Genomic DNA, 22028 nt, shown 5'->3' with positions numbered 1-22028 from the left:
GCTAAAACTCGTTGACTCATTTCCGAAGAGGCAAGTCTGAAAGTGCATTCTGAAGGGACAGCAAGGACATGGAAAATTTATGGGTAAAGAGAATGGTCAAAAATGACTAGCAAGGTTCTGAGCTGTTAACCTTTTAAAAACATGTTCTGCATCCAGCCCTGCAAGCAGGTCCTCCAACTTACAGGGAAAACTTCGGGGTTGGTGGCAGGATTGGCACTCCAGCCACAGTAAAAATAAATAAATAAATTCAGCATATTTATATTTTTTTATTGTCAAAGATGACCTATTTGTACATAACATACACAGCACAATTCTGACAACCAGGCATGTGTCATAATGTTTACATACAGTATTGGCACATTCATTAACATATCAGCCTCACCCACACTTTGAAAACAGAACAGGTATTGTGCGCAGAATTTCAGTCTAAATTCATTTCACATTGCAGCATATTTTGTATTTGCCAGCTTTAAAGTAGGATTTTTTTTTTTAACATTTTACAGATTTCAACTAAATCTTACTATACATTGTCACATTTGGTATAAACTACACCTGGTCAGACGTACTTTCAGGACAGTGACATGGCTGGCACTTAAAATTCATTAATAAAGCCAAGTCAAAGAAAATTACCCAACCTCAACAGAAAACACACACTTGGGACAACAGTGCCCAGTATTACAATACTTATAAGATGCATTATTTATACTGGTTTTCAAAAGCAAAAAATAAACATTTTTTGTCATGTTTACAGCAATTTACTGAAAAAAAAAAAAGGCGATTTGGGTCAATGAGAAAGTAGTGCACGCTTGTTTATGATTAACAATAAAATATTTCCATACTTCTGAGTTTGTCATAACAGAAAATAAAACTAAAAGTAACTTGTTTCCCCAAATTGTTGTACCCAATACACTACTGCAAGTACCCAAGCCTACACCCTGCAACTTGTCATGGGTGTCTTACTGAACTCAGAAAAATACATTTAAAATGCAATGTATCAATGTTGCATATCTTTTTCCCTTTAATAGTAAATGTTTGGAATTAATAAAATAAAAATAGATCATACTTTTTTTTTAGTATAAAGGTTTAAAATCAACTCCCATTTGAAACTTAAGGGTTTTGGCTGAACTGTAAAACTATTAGTTTATTAATAATCTATTTAATGCAATCTACATTGACCTACAGGGAAGTAGGTACACGTTCAGTTAAAATTTTTATATTTTGCAAAGGTCACAAGAATTAATTTTCATGACTGTAACAATCACAGTGCAATAGGTATGCTGGGCTCTCCTCAATTTTTTTTTTTTTTAAACAGACGCTCATTTCATCATGTTCAAGTTTTATTATATGCAAGACATAGTAAAGTGTCATATTTAGTGCTACTTTAATTCCTATAGAAATAAAAGAGGTCTCTGTAATCATGAGGAACACCTGCATAAATAACTGCAGTATGTTTTAGTAAATGTATGTCAAATGTATAGCAAGTCTTTACTTAGTAATAACATATAAAAGGTATCGGTGTAATGAAAGAAAATAAAAAAGTTATCAATTATCTTTTTGTTTTCATTAATCAACACTCTAGCTTTCACTTACACATTGTGCGTCACCAGCGTCTAACAAAAATAAGCAGTATCTGAGAATGAAGTAATCTCTATTTATTGTACCTCTCAGCCAAACCAGCCAGCTCAGGCGTACAGAAGAAGAAAAAAAAAAGATGGAGGAAAAAAGATGATAAATATTGGCATTCTTCTAAAAATGAAACTTTCTTGTAAATATCTGCAGACTGTTAGATTCTACCACTCTCACAGAGAATGAAAACAAGGAACCTATCAGGAGGTCTGTTGAAAGGACTAAATATTAAGTATTAGCTGCTTCATCTATAGAACAAAAGATTAATGTATATATAATTCAGATTGTTTGTCTTTTATATATATTTAAAGGTTTAAATTTCCTGAAACAATTCTGATCATATTGACTCACCTCTCACCATTTATGTTTTCACATAAGAATTACTCTTTAAGAACTCGAATACCTTTTATTCTAAAAAATACCTTACTGTAATAATAAAATGACAATTATGAGGCAAAATCCAGAAACAAAAAAAACTAGAGATGTATTCTTTGTGTATTTAACAGCCACTTATATATTAAATGTATGCTGTACAGCGTTAATTGGCAAATTCAAAACATTTTCATTGATATGTAGACTACACAGGCTTATTAATTGAAATATTAAATGATTAGCAAATTATTCATAAGCAATATATTGCTTTATTATCCAAATATCCTAACTTTTACAGGTCAATTATATCACGGACATGCTGTGATGTGAAATTTTAAAAATTGTGTTTTTTTATTCAAAATAAATCAAATTTAACACTATTTTGTTATTGACAAACATTTTTTTTTACACTGCCTTAAACTTAAATCCAAGATTAAATAACTATGTGGGCCTGTAAGTACTTCTGCATATTTATAGTTGTATGTACACATTATAGGTTCTATTTAGTGCTCATTCCATTTATTGTTACTTCTTGTAGACTTCACAGATACACAGGAAAAAGGTACCAAAAGACACATATAGTTAGAGTAGAAATACTTTCGAAATGTACAAAATAATGTAGAGATGTGCAGAATTCTTTACATCTTAAGCTATGAAACAAAATTCAAATATTAAAGCTTTCTCCACAACCACAGGTCCCTTTGATATTTGGGTTATTAAAAATAAATTCGCTGGATAATTTGTTTTCAACATAGTCCATTTCTGTTCCCAAGAGTGTCAGCTGGGCCTTTTTTTCAATGAGAACTCTAACACCTATAAAAGAAGAAAAAAAAATTATGGTGACAATAATATTATTTAAATTTATATAGCGCTTTTCTCACTACTCAAAGAGCTCTCCGCGCAGGTATTGCTATAGGACAATTTATAAGTTGGGTATATATAGTTACAGACTAACTTATTACTTGAATGTAGTCAAGTATGAAAGTGACTTCTGCATGAGAATGTTTCTCCAAAACCTATACATAAATTGTATGTATTTAAAATTGTTAATTGACAAATGCTTTCTGTTCTAAATAACTATGAAAATATAAAGTAATGGAGCTGCAGACATTTCACCATACTAGACTATACCTTCAAAAACTAGAATACAACTAGATTTGCAACACAAATATTCATGAAACTACCTAATGTTAATGCATTTTGTGTGGTTTGTGAAAAGTACGGAAGGGACAGAACACACATACCCCACTCTTAGGCTTGGTTTATACTTCATGCGATGCTTGCTCCAGCAGACGCTACTGCAATGCAAGCATTGTACTGTTTATATTTGCGTGCGCACTTTACGTAAATCTGGAAAATTCCACCAGGTGGCAGTGTGAAATATCATCACGGTAAGAAATTCGGCTTCACTCTGCTGTGAATTGCCTGAAAAATCCATTAGATTCCGAAGACACCTTGCCACAATATCTCTGAAAAGGATGGATGTTTAATGATTACATCCATCAATACTGGGATGCGCCCATTCCAGCAAGCATCGGGCGCAAGACAGAAACAATCCCTGGATAGGGCATCAGCTCATCACAAGGTGAATATAAGCACACATACAAAAGCATCATTTTAGCGTCACCAAATCCCAAAACCTTCCAGTTTCCTTTGAAAGACATGAGCACACTGTGGAAACCCACTATGAAAACATGCAAACTCCAGGCAGGGAACGCCACGGACGTGACTCCCTGTGAGGTAGCAGCGCTGCTGCACTGCTACCGTGCCACCCCCACATGTGTAACTATTGACAGTATTCATCATTTAAATGAAGTTAACGACTTAGCTGTAAAATGTAATATACACACTTTAATGCATTTCATCATGAAAATTATATCAAGTATAAATCTAGGACTCTAAATGGACAGAGAGCTGGAATATAATAAATGTAATGTGCTCTGTGTGGTGATTGCTGCTTACCACTGCTTTTTTTAGTGGAAGAAAGCAAATATTAAATAAGCAAAACATTTGTACATGATTTCAGAGGATTAACCTTGTTTGTACAGGAAAAAAAAACTTGAAAGTGTAAAAGAAAATAAAGCAATTAAATTGAAGACTTTAAAAAAAACAAAAAAAACAAACAAAAACTGTGGTCTGCTTGCACAATAACAGATTAAGTGGTTATACAGTACAATCACTGCAACACCACATTTTGTGCTTCATGTGCTCAAAGACACCATCTGGTGGAAGTTCATTATAATGCCCTTAATTTCTTAAATTCACAGCCTGCTGTTAAAATTTTTCTACTGAAAGAATTGACTTTTTTTCCAAACAAAGTTAATTTACTGCAATTTTATGTTTTAACAAATTCTTAACACAAAATTGTTTTCTTGCACAACCTGTACAAGCTTCAATGGAAACTTATCTAGGATTTTACAAAACATTCTTTCTCCTCCATTGCAAAATGTGTACAATTTTGTAATCCAAGTTGTAAAAAGATATTATAAGTGGAAAGTTTGTGCGCTGAAAAGAGTGTTGGGCTACTGGCAACAAAACTAAAATTAAGGCATAAAACATATCAGGGAGCACAACTGGAGTGTAGGACTGCACAATAATCGCATACAGGTCAAATCCTGTTAGAGCAAATATAATAAGTAACGAAACTTTCAGAATAATTAATATACTTTTTGTTGTCATGGTGAAACTTATGGTGTCATGTGCGGATACTGTACTATTAAGAGTTTTATGAACAAAAAAGTTGGACGCAAGCATCAGTAGGCTTTGCGCCATAGGAACCAAATTACCCAAATTATTCTATAACATTTCAGTAACAATTCCCCGCTCTATGATGCTGATCTTTCTGATAATAAAATAGGTCATTACAATAGCAACTGATGTGAAGAATTCATAATTAATTGTATAATTACAGTATTTGAGGGTTCCTCTGGAGTGCCTCTTTCTCTTGCATGATCTGGCTTAAAAACTAAATCAGCACATTGTCATCTCATAATAGGCTTAAGTTTTGAGTTTGGTATTTTTCCATCCAGTCATTTTAGCTATAGACTGTCCCAAAGAAACTGACACACAGACATACAGACACCCACACAACATTGAGATATCAATGTTTTCGGTATCAAAGAACTCTAATAAAACGTTGAGATCTGTTGAAAACCAGAGATTTAAATTTTTGATGAATCTAAACTTTTCCCTCCCCTATAAACAATAGGTTGTGGGTGGGTGGTGGTGCAAAGAAAAAAAGGTGAGAAACGGTGTCAGTTTATGCTGAAAGAAAAATGAACAATTCTGGAAAAAGCTGATTCTGGAATGAATAAAAATAAAACCTTCAATACTGTCAACAATTTTGAAGGATCAAAAAGAGATTGATGACAAAGTTAAAGATCGGGTGATGGGAGCTGAACAAACAAAAAACAGAAGCGCGTTTGTATTTCTGTTAAAAAAAAAAAAATTACATCTAATGTATTATTTTCATTCTGTATTCATACCTGTACTTCTATATAAAAAAAAAAGTTACATCTAACATCTCACTTTCAAATAAAATATTTTTTGCAATTTAAACACTAGAATTACCAGAGCCTATGAAAAAATCCATAGATACGTCCCACCTTAAATCGCTTCGCACTTCTCCGTCAGCGTCTTTTGTTCTGTAAATGTGTGGATAAGCAGCAAACCGTAAGCAGCCTACTATCACATCCCCCCACCCCACACAGTTTTCTCAGCTCAAGTCTGTTTACCTGTGTGTCAGTTGCTTAGAACAGTGGTCCCCAAGCTTTTTGACAGCAAGGACCACTTTATTAGATGCAAATTTTTCCACGGACCGGTTGGGGGGGGGGGGGGGGGGGAGCAGTTTTATACACAATTTACATAACATTTCTATTATTATTAAGCAGTTCGCATACGTTTGCAACCTGAGATTTTTCTTCTTTTTTTGCATATAACAAAGACATATGCTTTGCATTTGCCAACAGACTGCACATCAAACATTAACACTGTTATCGTTTTTTTTGGGTCTGCCGTTTCTATAGGAGGGTGACAATGAGTTAAATTCCAATGGATGTTTTTCAGATGTTGACAAGCAATAAGCAAAAGGTGTCACTGAAAACCACAGAAAACAAAAACATGAAAAAAAAAAAAAAAAACAGTACGAGGAAAGTTCAAAGAAAGAATTTTTTTTTTTTTTTTTTACAATGTTTCTGTTTGGGGATCGTTGTGTAGCCTAAATGTGTACAACTGAGCTGTGGCCACAGAGATTCATTCAAGCATTTCAAGGTCACCTCGTTGTAATGAAAGCATCTGCTGAATGTACTTCGTAGTAACGAGATTTCTATAGTCTCGTGTCAAATGGGGAAACTGTCGGGACCGTAAAAATACTTTGTTGTAATACTCTCTCACCTCGGTCTCTCTCCTCTCTCTGGGCCGCTGCAAAGCCCCGCCCACCAAGCATTCTGAAAAGTCTGAGTGAGTCTCCGTTGCCGGCAGTTCTCTCGCGGCCCGGCTGTCAGACGGCTGCGGCCCGGTGGTTGGGGACCCCTGGCTTAGAGTTTTATAGAGTGAGAAGTCAAGCAAAATGACACCTTTATACTGTAAATACTATATCGTTATTTGGAACACTTGCATTTCATGTGTCTACAACAATCTATGTAAACAAAAGGTAAATAACATTTGATCTGGCTTTTATGTAAGTAACATATAAATGTTAATGTTTTGGGCACATGCACCGTCCTTTGTATGAAAGAGCCAGATCGAATGTTATTTACCTTTATATATATATATATATATATATATATATATATATATATATATATATATATATATATATATACACATACTTACTTCCTACAGCATAAAGTCGCAAGTAGAGTACAGAGCTTCCCATGTACGTATACAAATTACAGCAATGGCAAAAGTGCATTCTTGCAACGATGTAGAACCGTCGTCATGATCTGAGTTGACCTTTGTTACAGCGCGTCTATGTGAAAACAGCAGTGTATGCGGGGTTTGGTTGGGATTGTGAACGTGGCCGAGAGAATAAAATTGAATAATAATATTATTAAAAAAAAAACAAAAAAAAACAAAAAAAAAAACAAACAAAGCTAACCTTTACAAGTATCATAAATTACACTGGCTGTTACAGACTGGAATCAAATGTATGTTTTTATTCTACAATAGGAAGAATACGAGCAGCTCACTTCTCAAAATGGACTCGTCCGGGAACGAACCTGTGAAGTTTTGATTACCAGTCAGCAGTTGATACCGTTGCGCCACCAAAGTAGTCGTAGCAAATGCGTGTCAATGTCGCACCCTAATGCAGGTTCTTTTTCTGCATTTATATTTTTGAATAAAAGCACATTTGTTCCGTTACATTTGTACCTTTTGTGAAAGTGTTTCTTTGATATTTGGAATTCAGGCTTCACACAATACACTTCATGTCTACATTTTGTCAATTATTAATAAAACATGAAAAACGTTTCTGTTTTAACAATGTGTTTACATAGATCTTTGTAGACAAGGAACACACATGAAATGTAAGTGTTCCAAATAACGATATAGTATTTATAAAAGGTGTCATTTTGCTTGACTTCTCACTCTATACAACTCTAAGCAACTGACACACAGGTAAACAGACTTGAGCTGAGAAAACTATGCGGGGTCGGGGGGGGGGATGAGTTTTTTTGTAGGCTCTGGTAATTCTAGTGTTAAGAAGTGCCTTTGTTTAATATAGGTATTGTTAAGCTTGGGGCACAAAATTAGTTGCATGAGAGACACAAAGGCAAGTCTAGGTTGAGGGTTAAATGTTCTAACCATTGTACGACAAGCACATTACACGGTAAGGCACAGCAGAGCAACAGGAGTTGTCCTTGTGCCCTTAGAGATGGCGAATGACCAGCGACCCTGGTCACAATAGTATATGCATTTTCCTCATCAGAACAAAATTTCCATTATAACAAAATATTTTATGGTCCCATGAATTTTGTTACAGCAGGATTCCACGTGTATTAATTACAATTAGAAGCTGTGGCAATACACGAAAGGCAAAAAGTAAGGATTACTGGATTCTATTTAGTAGTCCCAGTCTGCCAGGAATCGAGATTTCCCAGTGATAGACTGCTCTAAACAACAAACAAGTGTTGTAATTAAGCACCGACACATTCACTAAGGGCAAGTGCGTTTGTGAATCAGAGGCACGGACATCATAGAGTCCGATAGCTAACAATACCTTTTAAAAAGTGTACATTTCTTTCATGTTTGCATTAGCCTCTTAATGCCAAAATAAGGAGAATTTTCAATAAATTTGGAATTACTTTGTTTTCAATAGCAACAACAAAAAAAAAAAGCATAGTATACCAACTTTTGTAGCATTGCAAGTAAACATTTTTGTAACTGTCTAAAATTTAACTACATAGTTCATTATGGAGAATGCCAAACGTTAGGTCAGGAAGACAGATAATCATTAATTACCTGCTTATACTAAAACACAGGTCTATATCCATCTATCTGGCTATCCAAAGCACATTCTGATAAAAAAGAAAAAAGCCATCATGTTTTATATATCAAAAAGACAAGGCTCTGATTTTAACTGTGTGCAGCTAACTTTTAAAAAATGATTAACACCCAGATCGACCATTACTGATACATCATTCTTTCCTGCAATTATGTTTCCAAACATACATTGTCTTTGCTTTATTCCAAATTGAAACAAATCTGAAATAATTGTTGCTTATTGCAACAAATGTGTGTGCATAATACTTCATTATAATGATTGGGAATCTGCACTGAAAAGAGGCTTATAATGCTTCTTTCTTTAAATGAGAGTGACTTTACAGGAACATAGGGCCCTATGGAATCTGTTTTATTTATTCACGTTTGATTTTGAGTTTTCACCGTTTTATTTCTCCTTGATTCAGATTTTTGGCTTTTTACTTTTTTTATTTTTATTTTTTTTAAACTGTAAGTAGCAACAGCTACAACAAAACAAACAATAATGAAATGGCACTTTACATTCCTTTTAATGAAACAGCATACTAGCACAAGTGAACCTAATTTTAAAGTTCCATTCATCCAGTAGGAGCCCAGATCCTCATGATGTTATATGCCGAGACTACAGTAAGACAGTGAGTGCCCTCCAGTAGTGTAAGAGCCGTTACTAGTTTGATGCATCCTTCTGAGATGAAGGTGAACTTCACTTGTAGGGTCTAGGATATTTGTCACAACCTGTGTTGATGTGTTCTCGACCTGAAAGAACTTTTTGTAGAGGTGAATATGTTCAGCGAGGTACCCTGCTGATTCAAACCAGCTATTCTACCTGGTGTTTCCTGCCTCTGGGGTTCCTGGACTTCTTGGAATTCTTTTAGACAGCATGATGCATTGTCTGGAATCACTGTTAAAATGTCATTAAGATTCAGCTGGTTGTTTTGAAGGGACTGAGGTGATGCCTGTGAAAAGGTGGAAAGTTGCAGCTCTCCATAAAGAGAACATCTGCAAAAAAATACTGGACTTCAATACCTGTAACTTTTAATTATGCAAATTATTTATAGTGATTCTTAAACCTTAAATGTTTACAGATTGAAAACATGCATCATTACATCTATAGCTTCAACTACTACATATCTTAAAATAATTAATTACAAAACAAAAGCAAACTAATCTGCAAGACCCTAAATCCAGGAATTAAACAGAAAAAAAGAAAGAGGCCCACTTTTAAGGGCTTGTTGCATCTGAGGAGAAGCCTGCTCTTCTGCCCAAGTTTGTAGGTGCCAAGTTTATAACAGAAGAGTCAAATGTGGACCTTGTGTGCCTCATCACCACAAAGCATTTATTAAATCCAAAAACATAGTTGTTAAGCAGGGCCGGTCACTAGTAACATTTTTCAACTGGAAAGACTGAATACCAGTTAAATATAATTTCATGTAAATTAGAACTGCTTACATAAAAGAATTATCATACAGCCTAATGTTTACTCACCTATCACTACATTGAGAACTATGTGGTCTCAGCTATCAGTGGTTTCATCAACTACAACATAAATTTTATTTCCTCAAATATTTTGAAGAATGGCGTCCATATGCTGTTCAAAGACACAGCATAAATGAGTTTACACTTCCTTTGGTCATATTAGATTAGGCAAACCGAAAATTGGATCGACTCGGTTTGTTTAGACAATTCGGCTACTTCTGATTCGGCTTCAGTCTCTCCTGGTCCCACTGTAGTCAGTGCACAGCCGAAGTCAGCAGCACCAATTCAGCCACAGGGCAAGAGGGTAACAGTAAGACAGGGGTCTAAGAATCCAAAAAGTAGTCCCCCGGCACCCAGGTCACCAATTCGGACCCAGAACAGATTCTCAGCACTCTGCAGCGCGCCTGTGGAAACTGAGAATAAGAAAGGTGCTCATAATAGGCAATTCCATTGTGCGGAATGTTAGAATTCCAAACTATGTTAAACCAGCAGTTAATGTTAAGTGCCTCGCAGGGGCCAAGATTTCTGGCATAGAGGCCGCATTGGACCGTGTCGCCGACGATGAAGTATCTACCTTATTGCTACATGTCGGCACTAATGATATTTATTCACAGCAATCTGAGGTATTAAAGAGGAACTTCATCTCTCTTTGCATCAAAGCTAAAAGAAAATGTCGAATTTAGTTGTATCTGGCCCCTTACCAAGATTATATAGAGGGGATGTGATTTATAGCAGATTGCATTCCCTTCACTGCTGGCTAGAAACCTGGTGTGCAAACAAAAGCATAGCGTTTGTGAACAATTGGGATGATTTTTGGGAAAGGCCTGGATTTTTCAGAAGAGATGGTCTTCATCCTAACTGGAGGGGATCTTATGTATTATCCCAAAAAATGGCAGCAAAACTGCCTGGTTGACTGATTAGAGCACCATCCAGGCCACAGTCATGTGATCTTAAATCACAGGCTGTTGTTTATCCCACCTGTTACTTTCCTGAAGCTGTTACCCATAATCCTTGTCTTGGGGCATCCAGTAAATTTAGTCTTGATACAAACCTTAAATTAATTGATAACCAAAAAATAAGGTGTATAATTAGACCAAGGGATAAAACCAGACCCTCCACCAGGGGCATCTGTAATAGAAATTTAATACAAATTAAAACAAAAAGTATATCACCAATTCAGAAAGAAGCACAGAGTTTTAAATGCTGCTTATTGAACATTCGCTCTCTTGGCACTAAAGCTGTTTTGGTAAATGACATTATATTAAGTACAAAATCTGATCTGTGTCTTCTCACCGAAACCTGGCTTAGTAAATGTGACACTGTACCCCTAGCTGAGGCGTCACCAGATGGCTACTCGTTCCTTCATAAGTCTAGAGATTCAGGTCGAGGAGGGGGGCCTTGGAATAATTCATTGTAACAAAATGCAAATCACTTCTAAACATTTAGGCAACTTTACATCCTTTGAAGCATTCATTTTAAATATTAAAACAGATTCCAACACAATTATAGTGCTAGTCTATAGACCACCAGGGCCGTATTCATTGTTCATGTCTGAATTTAGCAACCTTTTATCTGACTTGGCTATAAATTATGATCACATAGTACTGATGGGGGATTTTAATGTACACATTGATGTGGAAACTGACACTTTTAGCAAATGTTTTACTTATTTGTTAAATTCAGTAGGATTTTGTCAGAATGTCAAAGGTCCAACTCATAATCATAACCACACATTAGATTTAATTCTAACTTACAAAGTTGAAATTCAAAATTTAATTATTACTCCATTAAATGAAGCTATTTCTGATCACTACTTAATTACATTTGATTTAGTCCTGCCCTTGCCAACACACTCCCAGATTAAAACAAAGACAGTGCGACATCTAGATTGTAATTCTGCGTCAAAATTTATAGATACTTTGAGTAAGTCGAGTGTAATTGTGGAAAACCATTTAGATCAGTTAACATCAAATGTAAACGTGGAAAACAATTTAGATGAGCTAACATCACATTATAATGTGACCTTGAGAGATGCTCTGGACACAGTGGCACCCCTTAAAACAAAAGTGATCAAAGCACATAGAAACTCTCCCTGGTTTAATGAAAACACTCAAGCTCTTAAATTAGACTGTCGACAACTGGAGCGCAGATGGAGAACAACAAAGCTACATGTCTTTCAAATTGCATGGACAAAGAGTGTTAATAAATATAAAAAAGCCCTCTTTAAAGCTCGGTCAGAATATTATTCTACATTAATAGATAGCAATAATAAAAATCCTCGGGTACTGTTTAGAACAGTGGCTAAATTAACAAATGGAAATTCAGATCAACAGTGCAAAATACCAACAGACATTAGCAGTACAGACTTTATGAACTTCTTCAATGAGAAAATTAAAAATATAAGATCCCAGATCTCTGCATCACAGTACAAACCAAATACTAGCTTAGCAGACCCTGTCTCACATTGCACTCAGCACTTTAGTAATTTTAATCCTGTAACTGAGCAGGAAGTCTTAAGTTTAATTTCTAAAATGAAGTCCACTACTTGTTCCCTAGATCCAGTGCCAACAAAACTAGTAAAAAGTGCAATGGATGTTCTTGCAGCGCCTATCCTAAACATTATCAATAGTTCATTATTGCATGGCACAGTACCTGATACACTAAAAGTGTCAGTCATTAAACCATTACTTAAAAAGTCAGACATTGACCCACATATACTAAATAATTATAGGCCTATTTCAAATTTAACGTTTCTGTCTAAAATACTAGAAAAAGTAGTCGCCAGTCAGCCTCAGACACACCTTACGCATTACAATTTATTTGAGAAATTCCAGTCTGGTTTTCGCACTGGTTAAGTACAGAAACGGCACTAACACGGGTTGTAAATGACATTCTGATATCCTCTGATGAAGGAAAGTCCACTGTAATTATATTGTTGGACTTAAGTGCAGCATTTGACACCATCGACCATTCTATTTTACTACACAGGCTAGAAAATGATATTGGGCTTACAGGCACCGTTCTCGCTTGGTTTAGTTCTTACTTATCAAATCGATTCCAATATGTACAGAAATGTGCTGACAGTACTCCATCTTTATACACAGAAGTTCAAAATGGTGTCCCGCAGGGCTCAGTACTGGGACCTTTACTGTTTTCACTGTACATGCTTCCACTGGGATCTCTCATTAGGAAACAATGTTAATTTTCACTCGTATGCAGATGACACCCAGTTATACCTTTCATTTAAATCAAATGAAGTTTCTCCAATGTTGTCTTTAATTAGTTGTGTTAGCGAATTAAAGGAGTGGATGAATGAGAACTACTTGTCTTTAAATACAGATAAAACAGAGATGTTAATTGTTGGAGGGAATGATGCTGATCACAACAATATTTTGTCATCATTTAACTCAATCAGCCCGCAATCTAGGAGTTATCTTTGACTCTAGCATGTCATTTAAAGCGCATATTACAAAGTTGTCCAAAACATGTTTCTTCCATCTTAAAAATGTTAGGAAATTAAGGCGCTTTTTAAATAAACAGGATTCTGAGAAACTAATTCATGCATTTATTTCTAGTAGGATTGACTACTGCAATGCGGTGTTCACTGGATGTTCAAACTGTTCTTTATACAGCCTCCAGTTAATCCAAAATGCGGCTGCAAGAATTATTACAAGAACAAGAAAATACGAACACATAACTCCAGTTCTTAAATCCTTACACTGGCTCCCGGTTAAGTTTAGGGCAGATTTCAAAATCCTTCTTTTAATATATAAAGCATTAAATGGTCGAGGTCCGGCTTACTTGTCTGAACTTATCATGAGTTACAAACCTGAGCGCACATTAAGATCTCAAGATGCCGGTCTGCTTATGATTCCAAGGATTAATAAAATAACAGTGGGAGGTCGAGCTTTTAGTTACAGGGCCCCTAAACTGTGGAATGGTCTGCCTGCTACTATAAGAGATGCCCCTTCAGTCTCAGCTTTTAAATCACGGCTGAAGACTCACTACTTCAGTTTAGCATATCCTGACTAGAGCTGCTGATTAACTGTACAGACTGCATTTCTGTTGTTAGTCATTAGCACTTAAACATAAGTAACATGACAGTTATAATTGTATACTAACCCTCACTTATTCTGTTTTTGTTCTCGGTACTCAAATGTGGCACTTGTTGCCATGGCCCACCTGCCAAGTTGTTTTGCCTGCCTAAGGAAAAGTCATCCCAGATGGAGGATCGCAGGAATCGTGGGAAAGAGGGGTCCTTTCATTGGATTGGCTGGCCCAACACTGTTTCAGCCGTGGAACGGCCAAATGGGGGAGGCAGCTTGAAGGATGAGGTCTCTAGGACTCTACACAAATCCAAATCTTTTTATGGGATATATCATTTACTGTTAAATTCTGCTCTGTACTTCTAAAAATTTATATTTTTTATTTCTTACTATATTGAGAAATTGTTCTGTTCTGTGTATTGTATTGACCCCCTTCTTTTGACACCCACTGCACGCCCAACCTACCTGGAAAGGGGTCTCTCTTGAACTGCCTTTCCCAAGGTTTCTTCCATTTTTTCCCTACAAGGATTTTTTTTTGGGAGTTTTTCCTTGTCTTCTTAGAGAGTCAAGGCTGGGGGGCTGTCAAGAGGCAGGGCCTGTTAAAGCCCATTGCGGCACTTCCTGTGTGATTGTATTGTATATTCTTGAATAAAAGTGCACGCGTTTATTTGATATTTTGTCTTCACCTATTATGCATTTCATGTCATTATTAGTATAACATGGAAAACGTTTCTGCTTTAGGTATGTGTTCAGCATTTCTTGCCTCGCATTTCCTTTCATCCTACATTTACCCAGATCTTTGTAGACATGGAACACACATAAAATGCATGTATAGGGTATATCGTTATTTGGAATACAACTCCCGGTACCACACCTCACATGCAAATAGGAAGCCTTGGCTTGAGCTGGGAGAACATTTTGCCTGAGATAAGCTCCAGCAGTGTTGGGATGGGACAGCATGCTGCTTGGTGCTGATCAACACATTTGCACATGGAGAGGTGCAAAGGGATTTAAGGTGGGCTGGGATTATGAGTTTTTTCATAGGCTTCAGGGTTACTAGTGTTAAGTAACTTCCTAGCAGTGTTCCTTTACGTGAGGTATTACGGTAACTCAGCCAGAGTGCTTTGTTTTTTTGCAACAAATTTTCCTGTAAACAAAGCAAGTCAAAGCTTGTTTTAGCCTTTACATTAAAGAAAAGTGGAGTAATAAACTGAGCAATTAGGCAAATGGCAAGAAAACCTACTTGAATTCAGACCTTTTTATTTTGTCCTTTAATTTAAACCATGTGAGTTTGGACAGAAAGCTTGTTTTATTTAAAGTGCAGTAGTTTACAATTTTAATTGGGAAAATATAAAGATGAATGTGAAATTACTGCTTAGTAAACAATTGGCTGAAAAGCTTAACAGAAAAAAATTGTCTTTTAAACTTATAAACTTGTTAAGCAAGTTTAGTTTTGTGGCTTCTTAATAAATAAAGAATTATTTAAACTTTTTCTGTACAGTATTTATTTGTTGTTGTGTGTCAGAGTATACATTTTGGTAAGAAATAAGGACTACATTATTAAAAATGGTAATACATATTTACAAATATATTACATATATTTACATATACTGAAGAAAACACACCCGGATATAGTAAATCTATATTTTAACAGAAAAAAACTGTACTGCAATTAATGACTAAAGTCTGTAAGCGCAGTTATATTTACATTTAAGCAGTGTTTAATTGCCATTACCAATTAAGTGATTGTATGTGTGTATACACATTTTTCTGTTACAGAAATGGTGAAAACTACATTTTAATAAGCCTTATTTCAGATAGGTACTTTACAGGGAGAAAAAAAAGAAACACGCTACAGCTTGTAATCATGAGAAGCATTTTATTTTCTTTTATGCCATATCTATTACGGATAAATATTTTATACATATTTTATTAGTATTATTTTTAAGGAAATTTATTTTACTATTTTTATGGACACTGACAACAAGACTACAGGATTTAAATTTTATTATTAAAAAACAAACAGTTAACACCTGTGGTCTATAGTTTAATTATAAAAAAATACATAGAAACCGAATATTAAAAATGTATTTGGTTATGCAGAAGCATAGTGTATAAAGGTTTTTAAAAGAGATGGGGGGTTTCAGAATCAGCCAATCAAGTATAAATGAAAATTGTGATCTGCCTTAAAAAACAAAAAAAAAAAACAAAAAAAAAAAACACCTGATTGATGCATCCCTAGTATTCACAGCAATGAAGACAGAAGCGGACCATAATTGTGCGGCACACCAGTGAAGACTTAGTAAGCTGGTGCGGGTTTTACAGTTATCTGTTATTTGCTTCAGAACTGTTGTGGTACTGAGATTCAAAAGCTGGTATAGATAGCAAAGTTAAAATTTTAGTACCAATCCAACATAAATACAGTATATACAGTTAGCAAACACATTTCACTGTAATGACGTTAACTGAAATTAATAACTGCAATTATAATACCACCCTAGGGTGTGGGGTCTAGGACAGGCAAGGTCAAGTAGAGCCAACAATGGATGCATAAAAAAAGTGAAGATGAAGTGTTATCTTACTAACAACATAAATAAATCCTACTCTAATGCTATTGATTCGATATCAAAAAGGAGGAAAACAATTCATTACCATCTTGAAGTACTTCTTCATCCGCCTGTGCCTTTTCCTTTGTGTACTCTAAAGTATAAGAAAGACCATTACATCCTCTGGTACGAACACCCACTTTCAGTCCAATCTGTTCAAAACAAAGGAAAATAAAATGCACTTGTGCACTGTTTTTGTACTCTTTTTCTTAAACATTAGTCTTTACTATTACTTCATTGGTTTTCCATTAATGATATGTAAACCCTACTCCATGTCAAATATATTCTGAAGTTCAAAATCAAAAAGGTTTATTTAACAGCACATTTTAAAAACTCATTTCATCTTTATTATTCCCAAAAATTAACCTTAATTAAAAATTATTTCTCAGAGGACATAGCCAGATTAATTTTTACTTGTTTCTGTCTTGCTTCATTATAATTGCAGTTTTGAATTGTTCATCTCAAAGGCGTTTAGCAATGCATTCAATTGCAAAGCCACAAATTTACAATTCATCAGATAAATGATTACAAATGTAAGAATACAAAAATGCTGTGCTTAAGTGTATTATTTCATCTTTTAAATATAAATGAACAAAGTGAAATAAAAAATAAACAAAAAAGAACTTCTGAAAATTATTGCAGGATTACTCTATGATGTCTCAGTTTAAACACACTAATGACCTCATTTCAATCCTCCGATTTCATCTCGTCTCGTCTGTCTGTCTGTCAATCAGGCAAAAAATGACAATCAATTTTTGTGAAATATGCACATACACTGACATTGATTCAACTTAAAATATATAGGCTATATTTTGTTTAAAAAATGTAATCAGGTATGGGGGGGGGGGGGGGGGGGAGGAACACCCATCACTACAAAATGATGGAGTTGAAATTCATGAAATTTTGAATGTATATTATTGTAGTTGATACAACTTAAAATCTAGACTTGAAGGACCTACAAAAGTTCTATTGAGAAACAAGGCAGGCTGTAATTAGGGAGGGTACAAAATAAACCATATTATCAAATAAATTGGTCCAGCCAACAGTGATGAATCTGGCATATTATTTAGCTTTGGCCATACTTATAACGAAGGCTACAGTCCATGTTAGTAACTCAACGGAAATGACAGGAGATGGGGGGATGGTGTTATTTGAGTGTGGTGTGAAGCAACACAAAAACCTATGCCTACTTTCTAAAAATGTTGTATTTTAATTCATTGTTCTTGAAATTAAAAATATAGGCTACATGGAATTTAAAGAATTCATTAGGGAGTCATAATGGGAGCGCCAACACCCCCAAAAACCACACATTACTCCGAAACAGCTGAGTCGATAAGCATACAAAGTTTCATGAACATTACAGCTCGCCCAACTTATCTTCTTCTATAATACGCTACCGTGGCTGTTCGTTTGTCTGTCCAGGATTTTAAATCACCTGTAGCCCGCAAACCATTTCATCTATTGACTTGAAATTTGGTACACATATACTATGTGATGTCTACTATCTGCTTTCGGGGTGATGATTTTATTACTCTTTATTTTTATTTTATTGTAGAATCAACTCTAGGCAGCGTGCAGCAGGGGGGCCGTGCGGCGCATGCGTACGGTCGCCGTTCTCATTCCCTACAACCTTCGCTAATCACTCTTGAGGCAGATTGAACACTTAAGTGCCAGATTAAGTGAAAAATTAAAGAAAATGTATTAAGTAATTGCAATACAAAAACTAACAATCAGTTTTAACGCAAAAAGATGCCGACGAAACGAGAAGCAGCGGGCCGCTAGGGTGGAGTAAAGAAGAGCTGCTCAGGAAGCAGCAAGCACATCAACCTCTGAGCAAACGAATACTAAAACGTACAGAGAAAGAGGATGAATACTCAAGTGTATTCACTGTACGTTATCGTGCAGTGCGCAGTTACTGGTCGAATATAATTTATGAAGTTTCATTATAGGCCTGTTCATATGCTCATTGAAAAACTCCAGGTTTATTTTGCACTTATCAAGTTTTGTTTTATTGTTTTTGTTTTTAGAGGAGGCATTTTTCAGGTGTTTTTCAAGCATTTTTCCAGCTTATTCAAAAACATTTTTGGAGGGATTGATGACTGATACCACTTTTACTTTGTAGGTTGAGAAGTGTTGAGTTGTAAGGAGATTGTTCTGTTTCAAGAATGTCTATGACTTCAGTACTGTAATTGGCAGGTTTAAAAGTACTAAAGAGTAGGCAGCATCTTATACACCAACGTTTTTTATCTTTAGATGATGTGCTACTTCAACTGTAATCTAATGTAAAAACAAACCATAATCAAACAACAGCACTAACAACCTGTTATAAACTCTTCCTTTTCTGATCCTTGCTCCATTTTTTCCCCTCAGATTTGCAGATTATTTAATGTTAAGAAGTTTAAATAAATCAAATAAAAGAGTTGAAAATCTCATTATTAGTTTTTGCATTTTTTTTTCTTAAAATTAAATTAAAAATTCAATATATTGCCATGGCCTAACTGAAATGAGCAGGTGGAAAAAAATGAAATGAATGGATCTATGCCCAAACATACTCATCACTAGCTGATAAATACCTAAAGTAACTTAAAAAGTATTGTTAGATACTAATTAGGCAGTTGTCAAACAGAAAAAATACATCGCTAGAAATGTAAGCAAACATGCTATTTGGCATCTGCTGTGTTCATAGCAGCATTATAGTATTACTAGCCCACTTGAAAGTAACCACTCGGCCTGTGCTACAGTTGCTCCAAGTCTTAAAACTGAAATGACTCCGAGATATATAATAATCTATTTTTTTTTTTTTATTTGTCATGACTGATTATAACAGATGTGGTGGGTTGGCACCCTGCCCAGGATTGGTTCCCTGCCTTGTGCCCTGTGTTGGCTGGGATTGGCTCCAGCAGACCCCCCGTGACCCTGTGTTCGGATTCAGCGGGTTGGAAAATGGATGGATGGATGATTATAACAGAAAACAGTGACAAGAAAACCCAGATGTTTGACCAACAGCAGGTGACAATCAGTTGTTAGAAATCTGATACCCTATAAAAATTGATTAGTGAACACATATAACAAGGTATTGTTTAACCTGAAATACTTACATATTCAGGTTTGTTCTGAAGTAGTTGCTTAATTTTGTTAACAGCTGACGGTGTCTGAAATGTAAAAGATTAGGAAGTATATTACCATTTAAGCACCTTTGAAAGAACATTTTAATATAAGATAAACCTGCTGTTTGAATTACCAATGCTATCAAGAACTCTGGTTATATATATATACATATATATATATATATTTTTTTTTTTAAGATAAGAAAGACTCGATTGTTTATCGGTAAATTGCCCGATTTTTTTTTTCAGCATCTGCTTTTATAAGCTTTATGGTACAGAGAGGGCAGCATGACAGACTTTACCAGAGCCAAAAAAAAGACTTTAATAAGACTTAATAATAATGGAGTAATATACTGTGGAAAAAAAAAACAATCTGAGAACAATTTTACTTTCAATTACCTAGTAATAATATTTTACAAATATATGGCATAGTGGTAGCACTGTAGCTTTTTACATCAAGCTTCTCTTTTGAATCATATGCCTGTTTAAGTCTCTAATGGATTTAAACTCAGACCCCCCCCCCGTTATTTTAGGTACCCCACCACAAACTTCAAAGTGCATATTTGGTCGCCTAATGATTCTAAACTGCCCAACTGTAAACATGGGTGGTTATGGAAGTGGCTAAATCATTCAGGTGTGATTACTACCTTTTACCAGAATTGACTAAAGATTCATTGTAGCCTTGAATAGGCTTTATCCGTTGTTGGGTGTTTTTACAAGACAAACTAAATACACAACAAATGGAAAATGCAATAGTGTATTCTGTACCCATTGCTCTGTTTTTTTTTTTTAATTCAGTTTTTATGGTATCAGCATAGTTGGATCATTTTTAAAAAAAATCACTTTCTGCAGTTATAACTATAACGAACATTGGCTACGTCTTATTAATTTTGTATTAAACTAAAAACTTTAATCATCCCAACTGATTCATATAAAACATGTTCAGCTGAACAAATTGTATCCTAAATACTTTTACTACCAACAACGTCAGACCACTCTGAATTGTGATTTACAGGTTTTTTGTTGGATCGAGTAACACATACAAATCTAAGGCATATTAATATTAACTCATTTTAACTGAACTAACTCTATATTTTCAGGGTATTTTAAAATATTGGGAAGAGATGGGTTTTAGGCCAAAACAAAAGGCACCAGGCTTTCTTTTTGCATTTTATTGAAAAATGTACTTTTTTACTTACCGAGACAATCCCGTTTTTGCTGCAAATGCACCACCAAATATTTTAAATCATCTACTGGTTTACCAGTCACAGTTTCTCTTGGTCGGGGCACGAGTGCGTATCTGTGTGCATTACTGTAGTAATCTTTAAACAGAACTACATCTTCAATTTATTTAAGGTAGAGGAAAATACGCTACCGTAAAATAAAGAACCTGTACCTCTGTGTCTAGTTTACCGTTATGAAAAATGGAAAAAGGTGTTCGTTAAAACCTTGCACTAACCTCTAAATTTGAATATATTCCGAAAACAAAAGCCGACAACACACATTTATATACACGGTATGGTGCTTATTTTTAGACAACACCTTAACGTTCACAAAATCAGGCACAAAAATAGCAGAACATTTTTTTAAATTGACACTTGAATAGCTCATCTAATCTTGCACGCCCAATGTCACCCACTAAGGGACAAAGTTTTATAAAGTTAGCGTTCCACTCCTGCGACTAACATGTCACTCGACATAACTTAACAAAAACATAAAGATCATGAGGGTTGCCACTGCAGATGCACTTACCAATGTCAACGCGGCTCTAGTGGGTAATAATTTTCTTTTAGTTACGGCTCTCACTGTAGCACGTACTACAGGAGCGGACATCTTTACTGTTGTCCTTCTCCAAACACAGATTCTTATCCAATGAGGCAAGTGCAAAATGAACCACGACACGATAGGACGACACGAGGGTACCGCGATTCTTGCAGCCAATAAAAACTCTTGTTACTACTTATGGGCGGGAAGTAGCAAATCAAAACAAATGAAGTTATGTAAAACGACGTGCAAGATGTATGTAATGTTTGTATGTATTTTAAAGAGTCGTTTTATTTTGGCTGACAAATGTTAAATCTTGACCAGTAAGAAATTATGGTATCGAAAACATACTAGTGAGGTAGAATGTAATCGAAATTAGAGCTAGTAAAGACACATTCCTGTTTTCTGAAACTTGTATCGTATCAACCAGTACTGATGGTGTGACATTAATAAACTATTCTGACTTAAAAGTATTTGTTTTATGCATAACATTGATTGATATTTATGATTGTTAATGTCTGAGAAAGATGACTACTGTTAAATGATTATATAAT

General features: G+C 35.2%; 1 protein-coding gene across 1 annotated transcript; it reads right to left on the bottom strand.

The window, feature by feature from the left end:
• Nucleotides 1–246: 246 nt before the first annotated feature.
• isca1 (iron-sulfur cluster assembly 1) lies at nt 247–21593 on the bottom strand. Its single transcript, XM_028802401.2, has 4 exons — nt 21463–21593; nt 19702–19755; nt 16650–16755; nt 247–2811 (listed from the first exon to the last, which is right to left on the bottom strand). Exons 1-4 carry the CDS (start codon nt 21541–21543, stop codon nt 2663–2665), a joined length of 390 nt encoding a protein of 129 aa, XP_028658234.1. The 5' UTR covers nt 21544–21593; the 3' UTR covers nt 247–2662.
• Nucleotides 21594–22028: the final 435 nt, after the last annotated feature.

The sequence above is a fragment of the Erpetoichthys calabaricus genome, chromosome 5 (genome assembly GCF_900747795.2).
Source record: "Erpetoichthys calabaricus chromosome 5, fErpCal1.3, whole genome shotgun sequence".
Taxonomy (NCBI): Eukaryota; Metazoa; Chordata; class Cladistia; order Polypteriformes; family Polypteridae; genus Erpetoichthys; species Erpetoichthys calabaricus.
The sequence above is the reverse complement of the archived record's forward strand: the minus strand, read 5'-3'. Positions and strand labels throughout refer to the sequence as shown.

What these genes read in the sequence shown, in the direction of transcription:
- isca1 (XM_028802401.2), bottom strand. Translation starts at nt 21,543, where the DNA reads ATGTCCGCTCCTGTAGTACGTGCTACAGTGAGAGCCGTAACTAAAAGA. An exon ending in CTAGAGCCGCGTTGACATTG is followed by an intron (nt 19,756 to 21,462) that starts GTAAGTGCATCT and finishes TTTACATTTCAG; the next exon opens with ACACCGTCAGCTGTTAACAA. An exon ending in TTCAGAACAAACCTGAATAT is followed by an intron (nt 16,756 to 19,701) that starts GTAAGTATTTCA and finishes TGTTTTGAACAG; the next exon opens with ATTGGACTGAAAGTGGGTGT.